The following is a 19,145-nucleotide window of genomic DNA, read 5'->3' on the forward strand; positions in this document are numbered from 1 at the left end:
AGTCTAATATGAAAATAAAAATATTTAAAATATAACATAATGAAATCAATGTTCAACGACACTTTTAATCCTTATACTCAAAAACTTGAAATGAATGTAAGATAAAGTGAATTAATGTTATTTTTATAGATTCAATATGCAACTGTCCTCGCATATTAAAAGTAACGGAAGAAAATGATGAGGCTCAATTCTAAACTTGAATTAAAATCATTCTTCTTAATATCTTCAACTCCTATCCCTACAAGATTCAAACAGATCTACAAAGATGAAATAAAAAATATTGCACACACAAAACTTCAGGCGATATACTAAAATGAAAAAGAAAATTATATAATTCAGTTCTAAAGGAATATTTAATACCAATATTAAACTTAAGTTCTCCGCCAACCCCCACGTTGAACTTGAACCGAATCAACGAGAAGCGAATGAAAATTATACATACGAAAACCTCAGACGATCCACGTGTCGTCGAAAAAGCTTCGATGGCAGTTCTAACAATAAGTCGCCTCTCGAGCCCGAGGTGTCCGCCATGTTACGGTGTACAAATGAGTCCGAGATGCTCGGGAAGGGAGGACCGCGTGTGCGCAGTGAAAATCCACTCGAGAAGTGGCGTTCGGAATTAGAGTGCATGCCGCGACGTTCGTTCAGAAAAGCACGTTTATCAAACTTCTGTTCCAGGTAACGAGCCGTGTGTAATTGCAATTTTAGGTAAGTCCCTCCTCCTTTAACGCTCGGCGCACCGACGCTCGCTTTGTTCTTTTTCAACGCTCTACCATCGTGCTCCCAAACTCCAGCATGACACACGGAAAACGTTTTTCGACCATACTCCTTCCAAATCCTATAAAAACATACAAATTCTCCTTCCAAATAACAATCCTCTGAAACATACAAACATATTAACTCCCTCACAACATTCCTCCAAACAAGATTAACAAAAATTAACCAAAAACAGGAGAAGTACAATAATCATAGTATCCGTTTCATCGGTTATCGGTTCAAACATTCCAGAAAAATCAAGTCGAGCCTCGAAAATCTCTCGAAAACGTACATTCGGCGAACTTCTCGGGAAATTGTCTAGTTTCTAATCGGGGAATTCGAGGAACAGCAGGATTACGCGAGCTATCTTCCGCGAAAATTAAAACGATGCACCAATAGCTTGGCTGGTAGGCGTCGTTAATTGCAATTCAGCGGGGAACTATGTCGCAGAGCTTATGAACGACAAGCGCCACTGGCGACCACGCTCGGTGTCTAAATATACCGCGCTCGTTACGCGCACTCCAACGTTTTCGTTGGTTTTTTAAGCCCGCGCGCCGTCGCCGTCGCGTCGGTTCGAATATGGCACGTTGACACGGAAGAACGCGGCCCGCGACGCTCACTGACTCCTCGACGCCCGTTCACCGCGCCGGAAACCGTCGCGTGACCCTCGCCGCGAAGAATGAATGAACGAAAAATAACGCGACGCGTGCGTTTGGCAAGGTGACAGAGTTCGCTTTCTCGGAATGCTGAATGCGGCCGGCCTGGATCCGCGCGCGACCCGCCCCCGTTTGTCACCGGACCGCGAGAAAACCGCGGGCATCGTCACTACCAAAATTATCCTGTCAAGCGATTTGAAATCTCCGCGCATCCATCGCCGTTGCCAAAATGTCGATCGAGTCGTGACGTTTTGATAGGTGCTCTTTTTTTCGGTGTCACGTCGGTCCCGAGGGCAATGGCGGCTCCTCCTCTTCCCATTATGCGCTGCTGGAATTGTACCGCCCGCGGATCCTTTGATTGATCGGCCTTGTTCTATAAACACACTTTCCGACGGAATTATTTTTTCGGGTTATTTATTGTTTTCGCTGGTTTCACGATGGAATGGACTTTTCTTTTTAACGGCTAACGTGCGAGACGCGAATGTAGGAACTTTAGTGAGATGTTATGGAGAGTTTGTGTTCTTTGACTGTGGTGGAATTTGGTTATTTAGGGGTTGAGGAGTTTGAATTATTTTTTGATTGTTCTGGAGAATTTGAGTTTGCGTAAATGTAGGGAGTATAATCTCAAAACTACGAGTTGAAAGTATTGGAAAATATTACTTGGAATGGTTTGTACAATAATATTTTTTAGATTTCACATGCTTATTATTTTGGTAGATTCGAATTTTCTGATATGTATTAGTTGACGATCTTCAATTTATTGTGCTAACTCGAATAACGAGAGTTATACAATCAAAGAATATTTCTTCCTTGACAATAAATCCCGTACCCAAGAAAAACACCAATTGAATCGCAGAGTGGATTTCATCGATTCTTAAATTACCTGCTCGGTTCCATCTCCGCGTATAATGCGCTAATAATTGCGATTATTTCGGTCCATCGGCGGATTCGAAAAACCACTTTGATTCTATTTTAACGGAAAACAGTATCCGAGGGACGTCGACTTCATTAACGGGCTCGTTTCCGATCCCCACGCCGGACATGTTATTTTTACTCGCAGTGAGTTTCCTTCTTCCCTGTGCAAACGTCCGTGTTCGATCGTCCAGAAAAGAAGAGTATCGAACGACGTCTTTTTTTCAATCTTCTCTCGGGAAGAGCGGGAAAAGAGAACGAAGAAGACGAAGAAGAAGAGGAAGTTGATTTTAAGACGTCGCTCGAGAATTTGACAAGTCCGAAGCCCCCTTCGATAGCTTCAAATAAATAGCCAGACTCAATATTGGAGGATTGATTTTAGACGGGTCTAAATATTTACGCGTGCCGAGAATTCGAGCGTGTAATGCTTCCCGTTCGGTTTACACAACGTCGCACTGTTAAGTGCTCGTTTGAATCCCAGCAGCCCGTTTGAACTGCTTGCACTGAATACGCGCATACGGGATCTTATTGCAAATAAATCTGCGCCAGGCTGTTCACTGACTGCCTTTGAAGCTAATCGTGTTTCACTGGGCAGCCTTATGCTAGACGACACACTGGTCCGGATAGCTTGCTTCGAGTCGTTTGTTTCGTCGATATTACTCGACATTCAAGTTTGCACTTGCGGATTACTGCAAACACTGTTACTTAGGAAATTGATTTTTAGTCTCTTTTGTGTTGTTGTTGGGGCGTGTTGATGGATCCTAGATCTTAGAGCGACCAAGTTGATGTTTGAAAGGGTTTGAGAATGTTTGAAGCTTCTCTTGATTTTTCTGAGCGAACATTGTCAAATGACACTAGTAGAGTAATTGTTGTATTATTAGTATTTAATTATTGTGTACTGGGAAATGTTTGATAATGTTTGCCGCAAGTTGTACAACTTGAACCAAAAAAAAAACAGAATCTCCAGATCCCAAAGAATTGTGGTTGTATCTGCAAAATTAGTTGCAAACTACAGCATTTCTCCTAAGGTCAATAAGCTCTTTCATTTATTTAACTCGTATATTTATTTTCTCGTCCGTATAGAATGTCTACAAGATGCTGTTCAAATTTCTCCCATTGATCTTCATATCCTGTGCCCTAGCGTTCCCGAAGAAGGTTCACATCGGTAAGGATTTCTATGAATTATTCTTACGTAGTCAAATATTGACCTTCTTAATTTTCAAAAATCAACGAAAGAATAATACTTAATGGAGGAATACCATTTGACTTGCTCACAATAAGATAAAACGTTTATGAAACTCCTTCACAGTTTCATTTTACAGCATTCAATGTGTAAGAATCGAACACAAACATACAAATGAAAATGTTCCCACACAAGAAATCATAAGTACAATATCTATAAACGATATTTCCAGGAGGGCTGTTCGACAATGGCGACGAGATGCAGCGAACCTTCGAAACGTCCGTGAAAACGGTGAACAGGGAACGGCACGAGAATCCAGAAATCATGAATGTGTTTCTCGTCACGGAATCCAATCAGGTCGGAACGGACCCGTACGAAGTGTCACAAAAAGGTACAGAGGCTGGCCGCATTACACGTTCGAATATTGCATATCGGTCCGTACGCTGCCATTTTTAATCCGATTGACTTGTTTGACGTGTTCAGTATGCGAATTGATGGGCACTGGAGTGGCCGGGATTTTCGGGCCCCAGAATAAAGTCTGCTCGGAACACGTGCAGAGTATGTGCGACACCATGGAAATGCCTCATATTTATGCGAGATGGGAGCCATCGCAATCTCGCGGCAAAGGAATAAACTTGTACCCCCACGCGGAGACGCTTTCAAAGGTATGTAAACTTTGAAGATGGCGTCAAAGGTAATTTAGAAACAAGTATTACATCACAGGATTATTAACTATTGAATTGATTACAGTTTAAGTAATTTTATTTGATGATTAAAACAAAATTCAAATTTTTCCTTTGAAATTTGTCTCTTTTTTTCTTTAGGACAGTTGATTTTTTGATTTGATAATACAGACTAAATAAAGGAAATAAGTAATTAATAATTTTAATGAATTAATGTTCTTGAAAAATGAATTTAGTCATTTTTTTTTAATGAAATAGGTCAGTAATCTATCATAGTTTTTACTGAATAGAGAAATTTAGAGTTTACCTGTTTCTTTCGATTACGAAGTTGAAGAAACGTTTCATGTGTCATCAGGTTTTCGATCTGTTCATCACCGAGTTCGAATGGAAATCGTTTGGGATTTTATACGAAAACACGGACAGTTTAATACGCATTCATCCTATGTTGGAACGTTTGGATGCTCGCAAGCACGCGATCTTCCTGTATCATTTGGGACCTGGTCCCAATTACAGGTACGCAAATATTGTAAATCATTATCTGGTGTTTATCCCAATGTTTGTTAATTTGTGGAACATTAAGTAATGCAAATATGGATTACCATATGTCCTATTTGCTTAAATGTGCTTAAATTTTGCTTAAATTGCTTAAATTTTCATGAACTTATACAGATACAAACCTTCCAAGATTAATAAATTTATAATGATAGCTTCACACGATCGACTGAATTTTCATTTGACTGTAATTAAAGCTGTTCGAAGAAGAAATTATAGAATACATCACAGAATACATGAAATTCTCTGCAGGAAAGCGATGCGAGAGATAAAAGGTGCAGAAGTCGAGAACTATGTGATTGATTGTTCAATCGATATTCTCGCCGAGGTGCTGAAGCAAGCGCAGCAAGTTGGCATTATGTCCGAGAAGAACAGGGTCATAGTCACTTCTCTGGTAAAATGATTCAATATTCAATATATCAACATTTGAATCATGAATTGTCAGATCTTAAAATATTTACAATATATTTATATAACGAAACATTTAATTTGTCATTCGAAACATGCAATACATGTCTACAATTATACTTAAAAACAATTCCCTATTATTTACTTATCAATGTTTCAATTAGTATCAATTAGTAAATTTTCAAAATTCATCTAGATTATGATTATTAATTTTCTTAAGAATGTAAATTACGATTAACGAATTCAATAATTGAAGCTCTAATTTGCTTCAGTTAATTTTTGATAGGTGACCCATTCAATGATTGTAAATGACCCATCAATATTACCGTTTTAGGACGTCCAAACGTTAGATCTGGAGCCGTACCAATTTTCTGGGGTTAATTTCACCGGGGTCAGGCTAATAGACCCACAGAACCCTATCGTGCAAAATATCACAGAAATGTACAAAAACGAATGGGGTTTGGACGATCCGTCACAGCTACGCGTTGAGCCTGCACTCATGTACGATGCGGTGCAACTTTTCGCGAGGGCCTTCAAGCGTTTAAAGGACGCCATTAAGGGCGACGTGAAACAATTGTCCTGCAACGACACTTCAAGTTGGGAGCACGGCTACAGTCTGAGCAACTTCATGCGTCTTGTAAGTTCATCTCTAAGCATTACACCTTTCACTGTCTTGTATTAGCACTTTAATCTATTAACTGTTACGATCTCTTTGAAAAGTGTGTGCCTTATTCTAGTATGTACCGGTATTGATATCTACAAATAATTCCTTTTTTAAATTTTAATTCAAGTAAATATATAAAATTGGTTGTTTCGAAAATGAATATTCCCTTAACCAGTTAACTGTTTTTGAACGAGTATACTCGTCATAAAACAAAATTTTGCCCTTTTCTCAAGACGAGTACACTCGTCAAAAACAGTTGATTGATTAACATCATCTATGAAACCCTTTTACTATAGCAATCTCGCCAAGTAATAATTCGTATATGAAAATAAAATCTTTGGAAATACATATCTTCCAATAATAACATTAACTTTTATCTTAAGTTATAGAGATTTATAAAATAAAACGTACAAAATGATCCGCAATTACTATTACTAATTCTTGCCTGTTTGTAATAAATGACTTAATAAAACATAAGCCTGAAAACTATTTAATTTTCATACATATATCTCACACTACAGTATAAATAATCGCCAGTACTTAACATATCTTCCAGAATGTCTATCTCGTATATTAGTTAACTGCACGCCTATAATCTTAATCGTTCTAAATTGCGCGAGATACGTAACTTAGTTGTATATAGAAGTGAGATAGCGGCTTAAAGTTATGAGTAGCAATACATAAGACGTCGGAAAAGAATCTTCCGATTCCGGTCGAACATGTTCTTCCAGGGACGAAATTCAAAAACGAAACATTCATCGGAATATAACGAATGTTTTGAAAATGTAAATTAATAAAGACTAGTTGATATTCCGAACTGGAATTTAATATTGCCGGGCGTTACATTCGCAGAAAGGAAAATTCATTATCGACGTCATTAATATTGCATTACGAGATACGCATGTACGGTACTGCGGGTGATTCTTTATGATTACACTTTCAGAGTGAAATGGAGGGTTTGACCGGTTTGATTAAGTTCGACACGGCCGGGTTCCGCAGCGATTTCCAGTTGGATGTGGTGCGCGTGACGGAAAAAGGCTTGAAGAAGATCGGAATGTGGAACAGCACAAACGCCATCGAATGGCTGCCGGAAACTCATCCTCCGAAGTCAGACATCGAGCTCAGTCTACAGAATAGAACGTTCATCGTGCTGATAGCCATCGTACGTGCCAGAATGAAATTTGAATCGTCCTTCTTCTAACTCTTCCACCTCGCCCTCAATTCCCTTGAAGCTTTCTAACTGGGAAAACTGAATAATGGAGAAAGTGTGTCCGTCCAAAGTGGTTCCGGTAACTTTGGATCTGATGATGATTAGGACAACCAGTCGTGTCGGTTCACCTAATGGGACGAGATTAAATATAATGGTATAACGATGCACTCATTAGAGGCGTCTTAACAAATTAATATTATGCAGTGGTAATGACAATAATTATATATCCGAGCGTAGAAAATAATGTTTATATTAAAAAACTATATAGTGACGTTAATAGTTGTTTATTATTTATCAACGTTTAGCGTGCAATCATTGGCAGTATTACTTGAATACCAGCATTACAAGTGGTTTTAATCATCTGTTTGTGCATTTTTCGTCAAAGCACTATTATTATTGAAGAATCTTTTACGATTTATCCCATCAACGAACCAGCTGAACAGATCGTAATAAATTACATTCATTAATAATACTTTCAATTACTAGCTCACGGAGCTGTTGGAAACTGTGGAACGTCCTAGCATTCTTAAAGATAATTGGAACCCTTTTATGAACGCATACCTAATTCATTAAGAGCGCATTCACCGGCAATAAGAAAAACTGTATATGGTAATCAAGCTTATTTTAATGGTCACGCAGGCGATTATAAAAAGGGCTACATTGTACAATTTTTATTGAAACTCGCATTCCCCGTTGCACTCTGATCCCCCATTCCCGCTGTTTTAATATTCACAGTGTGTCGTATGAATGAATTGAGTGAAACGAATGTAGCAAGATTAACAATTTTTAGCCACGCGATTTTTGTTGCTTTCAGAGCCATCCTTACGGTATGCTGAAGAAATCCGCGGAAATGATGACCGGAAATGACCGTTACGAGGGATTCGGGATCGATATCATCCAGGAGCTTAGCAAGATGCTCGGTTTTAATTACACGTTCGAAGTGCAAAGCGATAATGTGTACGGATCCCTCAATAAGGTTACGAAGAAATGGTCAGGGATGCTCGGCAGGATCATTGCTGGTGTTAGTTATAATGTCCATGGAACGGCATGCTGCACTCGCCCCAGGGTGAAACAGAATTGAAATGCAATATCCGGTAATATTGTGTTGCAGGAGGCCGATCTGGCTATTACCGATCTGACAATTACGTCCGAACGAGAGGCAGCAGTCGATTTTACGATGCCTTTTATGAATTTAGGTATGATTTCTTATGCACAAGGTAAATTTACCGTCCCCCAGATAGAATTATTGGTCAGAAAACGTTTAATATTTACCCGTGGATCATAAATTTTTCGTCGATCCACCTCGATTCAGTTTTCTTCGTTAAACACGCGGTGAACGATGCAACTATTATTTATAGTAACGTTAATCTCCTAGCACCCAATACTGGGTCGCTCCGATTTTTTAACAGTGAAGTACGTGGTGTTTTACTGCTTATTAGCAGTGTGAAATTATATTTCTTGAATAACCGTTATGATAGCTTCGAGATTAACCCCTTAAAATAGTTGCCATATCATGAGTCCGCAACAATTTCTATGTAAGTATTTGTTTATTTCCTTTTTTATTATATTTATCAAATATAAACATCCCTTTTTGTTAGAGAACTTATTATTTTGTAAGGAAAACAATAAACTTAAGAGAAAAAGAGTTGAATTAAGAATTTACGTTGGATATTCCTCTAGTTTGTGGTACGGTTTTCTTAAAAAATAGAATACGTGAGAATTAAGTTGTCCTTTTTTTAACGTTAAGGTTGAAAATTTTAAAATAAATTGATATGTTGTTTTCATAAACTTGTGTGGCATCGAGTAGTGATCATTTAAGGAATGACCGTTACATTTACTTTTTACTGTTTCAGGGATAAGTATCCTGTATCGAAAACCAACGAAAACACCACCCAGTCTCTTTTCTTTCTTGTCGCCATTTTCGGCCGGAGTCTGGTGGTATTTGATCGGATCTTATATATCGGTCTCACTGGTACTGTTCGTGATCGGAAGACTATGCCCGGCTGAATGGAACAACCCCTATCCGTGTATAGAGGAACCGGAAGAGCTGGAGAACCAATTCACCTTCAAAAATTCCCTATGGTTCACCATCGGTAGTATTATGCAGCAAGGTTCCGAGATCGCGCCTATGTGAGTTCAATCTATTTTCTACCAATGAAATATTAAAAATAATTTTATCAAAAATTTCGTATGAAATATTAGTCATTCTTTGTGTTTACAATATTAGCAATTTATCGTATAAATTCATAATGAAGTTATTTTTTATTGAAGATTGATATAGTAATTGATAGGTAAAGATGTACAGATATTTGAAGATGTAATATGGATTATATAATATTCTCAACGAAGTTTCGATACAAATATTTCATAAAAGCATATATCAGTTTGTCTGACCAGTTTTCTGTATTCAATATGTTCTTTCTTAAAGTTATAATAATATTTATATTTTTCTGATTGACAGTGGACTTTCAACTCGAATGATTGCAACTTCCTGGTGGTTCTTCTGTCTGATCATGGTGTCATCTTATACTGCCAATTTAGCTGCCTTCCTGACGGTCGAGACGTTGGTGTCGCCATTCTCAAACGTTGAGGAGCTCGCGAAGAAGAAGACGATTAAATACGGCGCGAAAGTGGGAGGATCTACCATTATGTTTTTCCAAGTAAGTTGTTCTACCTAAAAGCCTGTACTTCGCCAAGGAATTATCAAGTGAATACGATTATGTGATGAACGATTAATTTAGCTGTCAGTAGTAATGAATTTTACAGGCTCATTACACCACCCAATGTTCTAGTTTCAAACGTAAGAGATATTTACGTGTTTTAATTAGTTGCTGGTTCAGTAGTACCAGTCTAGTGAATTAAAAAAATATATTAATACAGATGCTTTATATAACCCTGGTTTATTAATCTTCCTTATAAAATTGTATTGCTAATTAATCGTTTGAGAGGCGTGTAATGATTTATCGAATACCAGTTAACAGTTCTAGAGAGTTACATTTAAGTTTTACTACAGTTCCAACATTTCAGATTAGTTCATCTCTCAAACGATAAAACAATCGCAATGTTGTAATATTTACCACAAATTTTTAGATCTAGAATAGTGAGTCCTTGCTTATTAAATAACGAATCGACGGTTCCTTAAACCTCACATCTATACAGAAGTTATCATTTCACATTGGAACTACACATGGGTTACGGACGTCCGTGTTAGTGGAACCGACTTTGGGTCCAAGCTTAATACGAACTATTAAATTTCCATAAATAAAATTTAGCTTCGAACTTCTTATAATTGATTGATTCATTACTCGATATTTTTTAAAGATATTGAAATCAGTATTGAACAGTTAACACCCATATGTGCGTCTACGTGTAAGGAACGCTTGAATTCATATTCCAAAACAAATAATACCCTCTATTTAAGTCTGCTTAACACTAGAACTACCGAGCATTTTACATGATTAACACGTAATCCTTATAAAAGATTGTAACAATAGATTCTTTCCAGTTGCTTCGTACATTGACTATAGTATCGATGTGAAACTATTTATTTTTCAAATCATTTTAGATATTTAACACTTTGAAGATGTCAATTCTTGCAAAATAAGTAAACTGAAACTCGCCATTTTGACGGGTTGTGGTAGTTCTAGTGTTAAATTTCATTTACGGTCCCAGAACAAATGAGACCAAACTCGCAGGTCCGTCGAGAACGTATCTAATTAAACGTATGTGGAAGTCAATGTAACAGAAAACTAAATTCACTTTTGTATACGATTCGTCGCCGCGAGAATGCAGTTCAAAGATGCGCAAGTCTTGTAATTCCCCCACTAACCGTCTAGTCAGTGTTAGATGTATTTGGTGTTGCGGGTTAGGCAAATGACAGTTGGAGCCGGTCATTCTAATTCAGTTTCTTGAAAGAGTTATGCCCATTCCAAGGATTCCACTTACCCGACGTACAAGGAGATGTACGAGACAATGACGGCAAATGCGAAAGACGTTATGACGCCGGACAACGACACTGGCTTAAAAAAGGTGCTTGGGGAGGACTATGCTTTCTTAATGGAATCCAGTTCGATTGAGTACATCACCGAGAGATATTGCAACGTGACGCAGATCGGCGGGCTGCTCGACGCGAAGAGCTACGGAATAGCAATGAGAAAACGTGAGTGTTCGAATCAGAAATAAATTTTAGCTAAATCGTAAGTGCTCTTCATTGATAAAAGATAGAATTGGAGAAACATAAGTGCTTGCTCTAAGAATAAATTTCAATTAATTGTAAATTGTATTAATCGATAATAAACACGTTGAATAGTACGGCACGATAAACTGAAGACAGTTACGAGAACACGTACTGTTAAAAATAATGAAAATGGGAATAGTTAAAAATGGTAGTTACCGATGAATTGCCATTTTTGTCATCTTCGTATCGTCTTCAGCGAATGGGAAAGCTATGAATATTGTTGTTGTTTCAAGTAGCAACATTGAGGAATGTTGAGGAAACTATTGCGCAGTTTGAAAAAGGAAAAGATTATAAAAAATGTTGATGTTGTACTGGAGTTTTTATTCCTCAGAATTCTAATATCTGTACAATCATTTTCTAAACATTCACAGGTTCTTTTTTATAAAGAATTATGGTGATTTCAGTTAATTTCTCACGAGAAACTGTATTTTAGATTCTCAGTACCGTCACGCACTAAACACTGCCGTACTGAAGCTACAGCAGAGTGGTTTAATAACTGAGCTGAAGAAAAAATGGTGGACGCAAAAACGAGGAGGAGGAAAGTGTCGGGTGTGTACGCGCAGGAAACAATTTAAATGGAAATAAACGTACTGTAATATAACAGGCAAAATCTAATTTGCAACCACTTCGTAGGAGGACGGGGGCGGTAGCCAAGCTGAAGAACTGGATCTCGATAACGTGGGTGGCGTCTTCTTAGTATTGACTGTAGGTGTTGCGTTGTCCACCATTTACACCCTGCTGGAACTTATCATCGAAGTCTTCCTTGTATCTAGACGTGAAAATGTGAGTATAGTGTATTCATTTTCATAACATCAAATTACGCAAACATATTAAACATCGATACACGTACACACCTAACTAACATTGTTTATTTCATTATTCCGTTTATTTATTTATCATTGTCTTAAATAATCAGTCGATTTAAATGATCTGATTTCATAGAATTGAAAAGGCTTCTGTGTCAATACCTTTTGAAAAATAATGTACGACAAATTACACATACCAATATAATCATTTTTCATTGCATTTGTTCAAAGTAATTAGTACAAATACAACTGAAATTAAAGATTCTTTGAACATATAAGATCAATTCCAATCCCTATAATTATCAAATGATGGATACTACTAGATTAAGATTACTTGGGTATTTGCGTGATTAATTAGTAAGCCAATTATAAGTTCTTGATATAATTACAAAGTTCTAGTAGCATTAGTCTTTCGAACGAAGTTTCCACATTCAAGTGTACTATTACTTCGCAGGTTTCATTTAAAGAGGAACTACTGGCCGAGTTTAAGTTCATCATTAAGTGTAGCAGCGCACCTAAACCGGTGAGGAGAAGAAAAGGATCTTCGAACAGAAGCAGAGAGGACAGCACAAGAGGCTGCACACCACCGTACGGTTTTATACCAGTGATTAGAACGTCGAGCTCCGACGACAAGTGAAACCGATAGGCCAATGAAATACAATGAACAATACACCCATTAAACAATTTCCGTTAACATCGACCGAGTATAATGCAAATTTTTCGGAGAACTGCTGATACACGTGTAAATAAAATTCATCCATCTCGAATCTAAACAATGATTCTCAATTTTCTACCATAACCATTCCGACCCCAACTTTCCCTTTGCGTGCTGTTTACGTTTCCGCGATTGGCTACGCACAATCGAGCTTATGAGGCAACATTAAACATTTGTTCTGCACTGTCATGCAGTTTTCGTTCCGGGACACTGTGGAAACGACGTACTAACGTGTTTCTTGCACTGTGAGATTCAGTTTTGCTGTCATTGAAAAGACGACGCACTGTTTTCCAAGAATTTCATGATAAACACGACGTATTTATCTAAACATTGTTACTATAAATAGTTAGGTTCTTCGATGATATTGTACTCATTCCTTGCGGATTTGTAAACTCTCGCAATAATTGATAAAACAATTACTTATCTCATGCGTTCGGTAAAAATTATAAATATACATTAATGATACAAATACATCAAAATATTATTAATCCTCTAACTATCCTTTGCATCGCATTTTCCGGAGGATTTTAAAACCCGCTACATTCGTTCCCGTGTTCCGAAACGCCTTGTAGATGGAAACAACGGTCGTAACGTCGACCGGTAACACCCATTTAATAGAAGCTCGTTAATATGATCCGGGTAGCGGTCATAAATAACGTCGCCGGAAATATCGATTGATCGGTGTATTAGTCGGACAAAATACATGGATCCCATTGAATAATAACAGTTTATTAAATTGACGCCTGGAGGGCCATCAAAGGGCTGAGTGGAGGGTTGGAGCCACCGTAAAATCTACCGGCGTTTCGAATTGAACTATAAAAACTTCGTTTTGTCCTTGGAATGGTGTAAAACAGCGTCGTAAAACGAATTTCACGATCCCGTAGGCATTCTGGTTTTTCCAGTTTCAACTGTCCCCGCGACCCCGTGCGTCGTCAATTTTCTTCGCTCCAAAAGTGCGAAAAGGAAATCGATTCGACGCAGCTGAATTTCATCGTCACAACGAAATCGCTCGGACGTGTTGCGCCATCGATTTCCGATCGACCGTTTCGTCGGTCAACGATGCTCGATCCATTTATTCCCTATTTTGAATTTTTCATTGTGACATGATTCCGGGTACGTTTGTTCGAGTAGAGTGCTGCTATCTCCTACGCCGAACGTTGAAGCATCTGCGACTTTCATCGGTAAGGTAGCGGCCGAGCCAGTTTCTCAGTCGTCGATACGAATCGAATCCTCGATGCTATCGCGGACGTGTAAAAATATAACTGGCATCCAATGCAGATTCGTGACAATTTTCTGCGAACAGAAAGTTTTGTTATTTGCAACGTTACCAGCGGAGGACAAATAAATGAAAGTGGATGATTGAGAACCGTGTTATCTTCATTTTGTCGTTTGTACCGTAAGTTTTGTTATAGATTCGTGGTTCCTTAGGTTTATTTTACTTAGATATTGGATATAATGAAAGGAACATGATGTTTGAAGCTTTCGTTGTTTGTATTGGAATATTTGTAATATTAGTATTTAATTAAATATTAAGATTTCTCGTATGAATGTCTAACGTGCACTTACGGTCACGGGGGTGTGGCAATAGGTATGCTTAAAACAGATGTATATCAAGGTATTAAAAATTATTATCCCCGTGCAAGGGTAATTATGCGCTTTAGTATCCGAGGTACTCGTGTATTAACGCATTCGTATCTTAATAGTTGACTGTATTTACTCAGGTAATGCGTGGAACAAAAATAATGCTTTACAAATTACCGGTTCTCAAATAATCTTGAATTCCCATGTAACTCCTTAAAAGATGTCCAATCTACGATATTGTGTTACCAAAATCACTGAGAAAATTTCTTCGATTGTTCGAATTAAAGACGCGTTAAATTATTTATTGATTATTTTTAAATTATTTAAATTTATCATGCAGTAACCGATTGGGCAGCAGATTTTTGAGTAGCAATTAATTATGAACAGTTAGCGAAAATTCGAAATAATTATGAATAAGGATAAGTACAATTGATAATTATTAAATTCATTGTGAATTAACGGTTCACCGATCTCCTTACAGTAGGGTTAAACATACCAGCCCCAATCTGACTTAAACACACAGCATATATATATAACATTGAATCTATTTTTACGTATACCTCCGAAACCAAGGCTGGGCACCATAATATCTATAAAGAGAAGTTGTTCGAAATAATATCATTAACAATATATTTCAAGGTCGTTGAAATCTATGGAAAATGTGTTTTCGTAAATATCGAAACTTTTTTAATAAATACCTTAAATACTAAGCGAGACCGCCAAGCTAGTTATTAAAAAGAATTGCTCTGTATTATGTCCTCAACCACATACGTGGAAGTCAAAGTGATCTTCGCAATGTTCGTGAAAATAAATATGTAAATGTATGACATTATATCTTCAGCTCCCTTATTAAATGAATATCTTTCTCAAGATAAGTGAATCCGTGTTCCCGTATGAAGGGATTCTTGAGGGACACTCCCTTCTTTGATGTCGGAAGTTATCTGAAGCACTCAACCGGATCCGCTGACGGGTAAGTTAACCAACCACTGACAAACGAAACTATTCGCTTTCAGTGGAATTCCAATGAGGACATCCATTACTGGGTAACTGTTTTTTGTTTCATCACACTCGCTGCTCCGTGCATTTCTTGTTTTATGAGTCGACAGTTCACCAACTTGCGATTAACAGTACTATGTTAAGAAATTCAATAATTAAAGAATCAGGATGTCATGAGAGATTGTTTAATGTCAGTGGTATGCAATCGCGAATTGACGAATCCTTTGAAATACCAAAATTTAACTATTTATTTTAATATTTAAAGCAGAATCTTTAAATTATTTTTTAATACTAAATTTTAATGATTGACAAGCGTACTGATCGCTTCTCGATAATTAAAATGTTAAAAGTATATTTTATGGAATATTTTGATAGAAATGTTGATCTTTAAAAATGAAAGTAAGTTTTTCATGAGATTTTGGGATGAAAATGATGGTTAACGTAAGCAGATCGAGTTCTTTCGCATTGCATAAAACCTTTTGTTTAAAGGGAAACCATAAAGCAGTATGAAATTTCCCCGCGTATAAGTTTGAGTAGAACTATCACGTTCATAGGACGAGAACGATTGCAATAAAATGTCGACTTACTTCTTACGCTCGGCATAAACATACGAATACACCGCGTTTTCATGCTCGCATGAGAGACATTTTGAATACTTCGGATTTTATAGTGGCTCCGCACTGATACCTCGTCACAGTTTTCTTTGCGCATTTAACGACCACAGTTCTCGCATCTTCGAGAAAACAAGAATTACGTTTTTACGAAGTAAGAAAACTTACAATTCGTTTCGTGTGCCGAGCGAAATTGTAAAGTATAAAGATTATTCTTATTTCTATCGTGTAGATCTCTGTTTCAAATCTTCGATAGAAATCTCCTTACATCGCCGTAGAAAATAATCTTCTAAAGAATTTGCTATGGAATTTTCATGCGAATATCCGATGTGCATTCCTCTACGGCGAGGACGGTGTTTTCTATCTTGAAACCGCGATAAAAAGATGAAATACGCAAATTTTGTTTCCTAGTTTCGATCTAATAAAATCTTCCAAAGAGAAGAAAAATTTCCGTTTAACGACCAACACTGCAAATCAATTTCTGAAAGTATGAAAAATTTACATAACGGAAATCGAAATCTTAAGAATTTAATAATATTAATTATTCGAATCGTGTCATAAGGAAACCTTTGAAATTATTTTTCAAATACTAAAGTAAACAAGTATGAAGAAAGAATCGTGACCGAGTTGGTAACATCAGCTTTTCTCATTTTCAGAAATATTTGTAAATAAAGTACTTTTTGCATCTAACAAGTACAATGCGAGCGAATTAACGTTCACCGTCGGCTTGGGCCCACGGTTCCGCCATTTTTACGGCTGAGCGTCGTATCTCGTGGCTCGACCTTTTAATGCATCCTGCATGGAAATGTCACTGCGATGGTTGTCGTCGATTTCAATGGAATTTTTCGCGAAGAATCTGGAACGCGCGCTGAAAGTCGTGGCGAAAGAAGAATTACGATCGATCGGGGTTCTTAAAAGCCATTTACGTATCACGACACGGGATTTCAGTTGTTATTACTCCCTATTGCGGCGTCAGACGATAAGTAATTCGATTATGTGCAGTAATTTCGTTATCATCTGATTAAATCATAGATGGATGTTTACTATTAATGACCAGATAGCAATCAGAATTGATAGAACCCAGGAATAATTAAAGCGATGTGCTAATTATCGGGCACGATTGAGTTATTAACTATTGACCGCTTTTGATCGTAATTATACTTACCCGTATACGCGAAGACGCTTAGAAATGAAACAAAAACATCTCCGACATTTTCATGACGTTTAATGAGAAAATTTCAAAGGAATTATTAATAAACAGATATAAATTTTGGAGAATACAGCTTATTTCAGATAGTCAGTGCTTTTTTTCAGTTGAATGACGGTCTGTTAATACTGTAATATTGAATCTAATGTTTTTTCGAAACCGTGCATTGTAATTAACTTTCAAATCACCATCGATAGATTAATTTTTATATGACCGTGCTTAATTTAATAGAAATTTTCTCATGTCGTTAAAACCGTCGGACATACTTTAGATGACTCACCTTATATGATAAACAGAATGCGGAGTTACTGCATTTGTTGAATATTTCACTACGCAAAGCATAATAAACGAACAATCTTAATCGAATTTAATGATACTCCCATGTTATACTAATCTAATCGAATTGCTTAATAAAATTACCTTAAGTGCAACTCGCGATATTTTAGATTAATCCAAATAACTGTGAATTCCTATAAATATCCGTAATCTAATTATAAAACAAAAGTACCGTTACTCATTTTTCACGTTTCACTCCCAACCCAGATCGCTCGATTTAAGGAATCACTAAACTCTCCAAACGAGAATTACTAAAACATTACGCTAATAAGTATAAGCCAAAAATCCTCTCGACACTACCCGCTTACCCAAACATCCTCCAAATAGCCGCACATCAATACCGAAGTACCATTTGCACAACTTTCCCGCAGAACTGTAGTTCTCCAGGTAAAAATAAAACCATATTAAAACATGTTAAAAGTAGAGATTCACAAAAACAAATATAAAAAAAACAATCATTAAAACATTTAGGCGTGAACAGATACGTAACCAAATAAAAAATTATCTAAAAGGGATAGAAACAGCTAACCTATAGCAGCAAAGGCAACAAAATAGCCAAATAAAAACATTAACCGATTAACATTCGACACTTCGAATTCCAAAAGTGGGTTCGATTGGAAGTCTGATAAGCCAGCCCTCGAACTATCAGCAGAACAATGCGAACATTCGGATCCTCACAGTGGTAGCGCGATGCGACGCTGTTAAGTGGGCGACAACCTTTTACTCCCTGATCGTTCTACATTCTTGGTTCGCCATACCCGGTCGCCGAAAGCCGCGTTTAATGCCTCGCGAGTTTACGAGGTTGCGGCTGGAACCCGATGACACAGACACTCAGGAATCCCGGATTGCCGAGAGCCAGGGCTGCGGAGCCTTCTATGCCCCAGCCGCGCGGCGTCGCGTCGCGTCGCGTCGGCCAACCTTTATAGACGCACCTTCGAGGCGCCTATTCAAAGGTACCATCGAACGCGCACCTTGCGGGTGGGGGTTGCGTGCCGTCTCGAGAGATGGTATTAAAAGGCCATTAAACGGGCCGTCGTGACATGTGGCTTTGTACGTGTTCCGGCGACCCACGGCGCGTTCTACTCGGTGAATCTGCTACCCCACCCTCGCCGAAGCATACAGTTTGCCTCACAAGAGCGTACAAACGTCATCTGTGAAGCTTGATACCTAATACATGAGGGGTTGTTCTTTTTTCTAGGTAACACGTTGACTGCCACGAGAATTTCTTTAGCGTTTCGTATTATATTTATTCTTTCGCAATAAAGGCAAATAGAATTGGAATGAATTATTAATGATTTGGTGTCTTGGTTCTGAAGTTACGCTATTATTTAGTTACTTACGTGACTAACTATTTTGAAGAGGCATCGTTTTTCTTCTTGAAGTGATTTGGAACCTCATCGGTGACTACCCTGGCAGTTAACGCGTTGACGCTAAATTTTCAGAAATTTATTGTACAATTTGTTCTATTTGGTTTGGAGAAATTGATATTCGTTCGTTTAAATTTTGGAAATTAGAGGTCGGGAGATAGACAATTGGGATATATATTCGAGTATCTGTATCAGTCAAAGTTGATCCAAACATTTACCAATTTTTTCGAGAATTCTATTAAATTTTACTGCGTGTGGACTTCTG

General features: G+C 37.6%; 1 protein-coding gene across 5 annotated transcripts; it reads left to right on the top strand.

Moving 5' to 3' along the window:
• Nucleotides 1–538: 538 nt before the first annotated feature.
• Nucleotides 539–12,845, top strand: LOC116424733 (glutamate receptor ionotropic, kainate 2). Of its 5 annotated transcripts, none has more exons than XM_031971506.2 (16): nucleotides 539–708; nucleotides 3,408–3,489; nucleotides 3,740–3,898; nucleotides 3,991–4,172; nucleotides 4,546–4,703; nucleotides 4,995–5,136; nucleotides 5,485–5,787; nucleotides 6,758–6,976; nucleotides 7,839–8,045; nucleotides 8,136–8,220; nucleotides 8,878–9,154; nucleotides 9,486–9,684; nucleotides 10,940–11,183; nucleotides 11,695–11,810; nucleotides 11,895–12,044; nucleotides 12,522–12,845. In XM_031971506.2, the coding sequence occupies exons 2-16, from the start codon at nucleotides 3,420–3,422 to the stop codon at nucleotides 12,702–12,704; spliced, it is 2,694 nt and encodes an 897-aa protein (XP_031827366.1). In that variant the 5' UTR covers nucleotides 539–708; nucleotides 3,408–3,419; the 3' UTR covers nucleotides 12,705–12,845. The 5 variants fall into 5 exon arrangements, 4 of the variants coding, with proteins under 4 accessions (XP_031827366.1, XP_031827369.1, XP_031827367.1 ...); XM_031971509.2 differs by having other exon boundaries at nucleotides 10,958–11,183; XM_031971507.2 differs by having other exon boundaries at nucleotides 560–678.
• The last annotated feature ends 6,300 nt before the right edge of the window (nucleotides 12,846–19,145 follow it).

The sequence above is a fragment of the Nomia melanderi genome, chromosome 2 (genome assembly GCF_051020985.1).
Source record: "Nomia melanderi isolate GNS246 chromosome 2, iyNomMela1, whole genome shotgun sequence".
NCBI classification, from domain to species: domain Eukaryota; kingdom Metazoa; phylum Arthropoda; class Insecta; order Hymenoptera; family Halictidae; genus Nomia; species Nomia melanderi.

Bases quoted from the DNA above. Each gene is read 5' to 3' on its own strand.
- LOC116424733 (XM_031971506.2), top strand. From the start codon at position 3,420: ATGCTGTTCAAATTTCTCCCATTGATCTTCATATCCTGTGCCCTAGCG. The intron at 6,977-7,838 runs GTACGTGCCAGA...TGTTGCTTTCAG, and splicing joins TCATCGTGCTGATAGCCATC to AGCCATCCTTACGGTATGCT. The intron at 11,811-11,894 runs GTGTGTACGCGC...ACCACTTCGTAG, and splicing joins GAGGAGGAGGAAAGTGTCGG to GAGGACGGGGGCGGTAGCCA.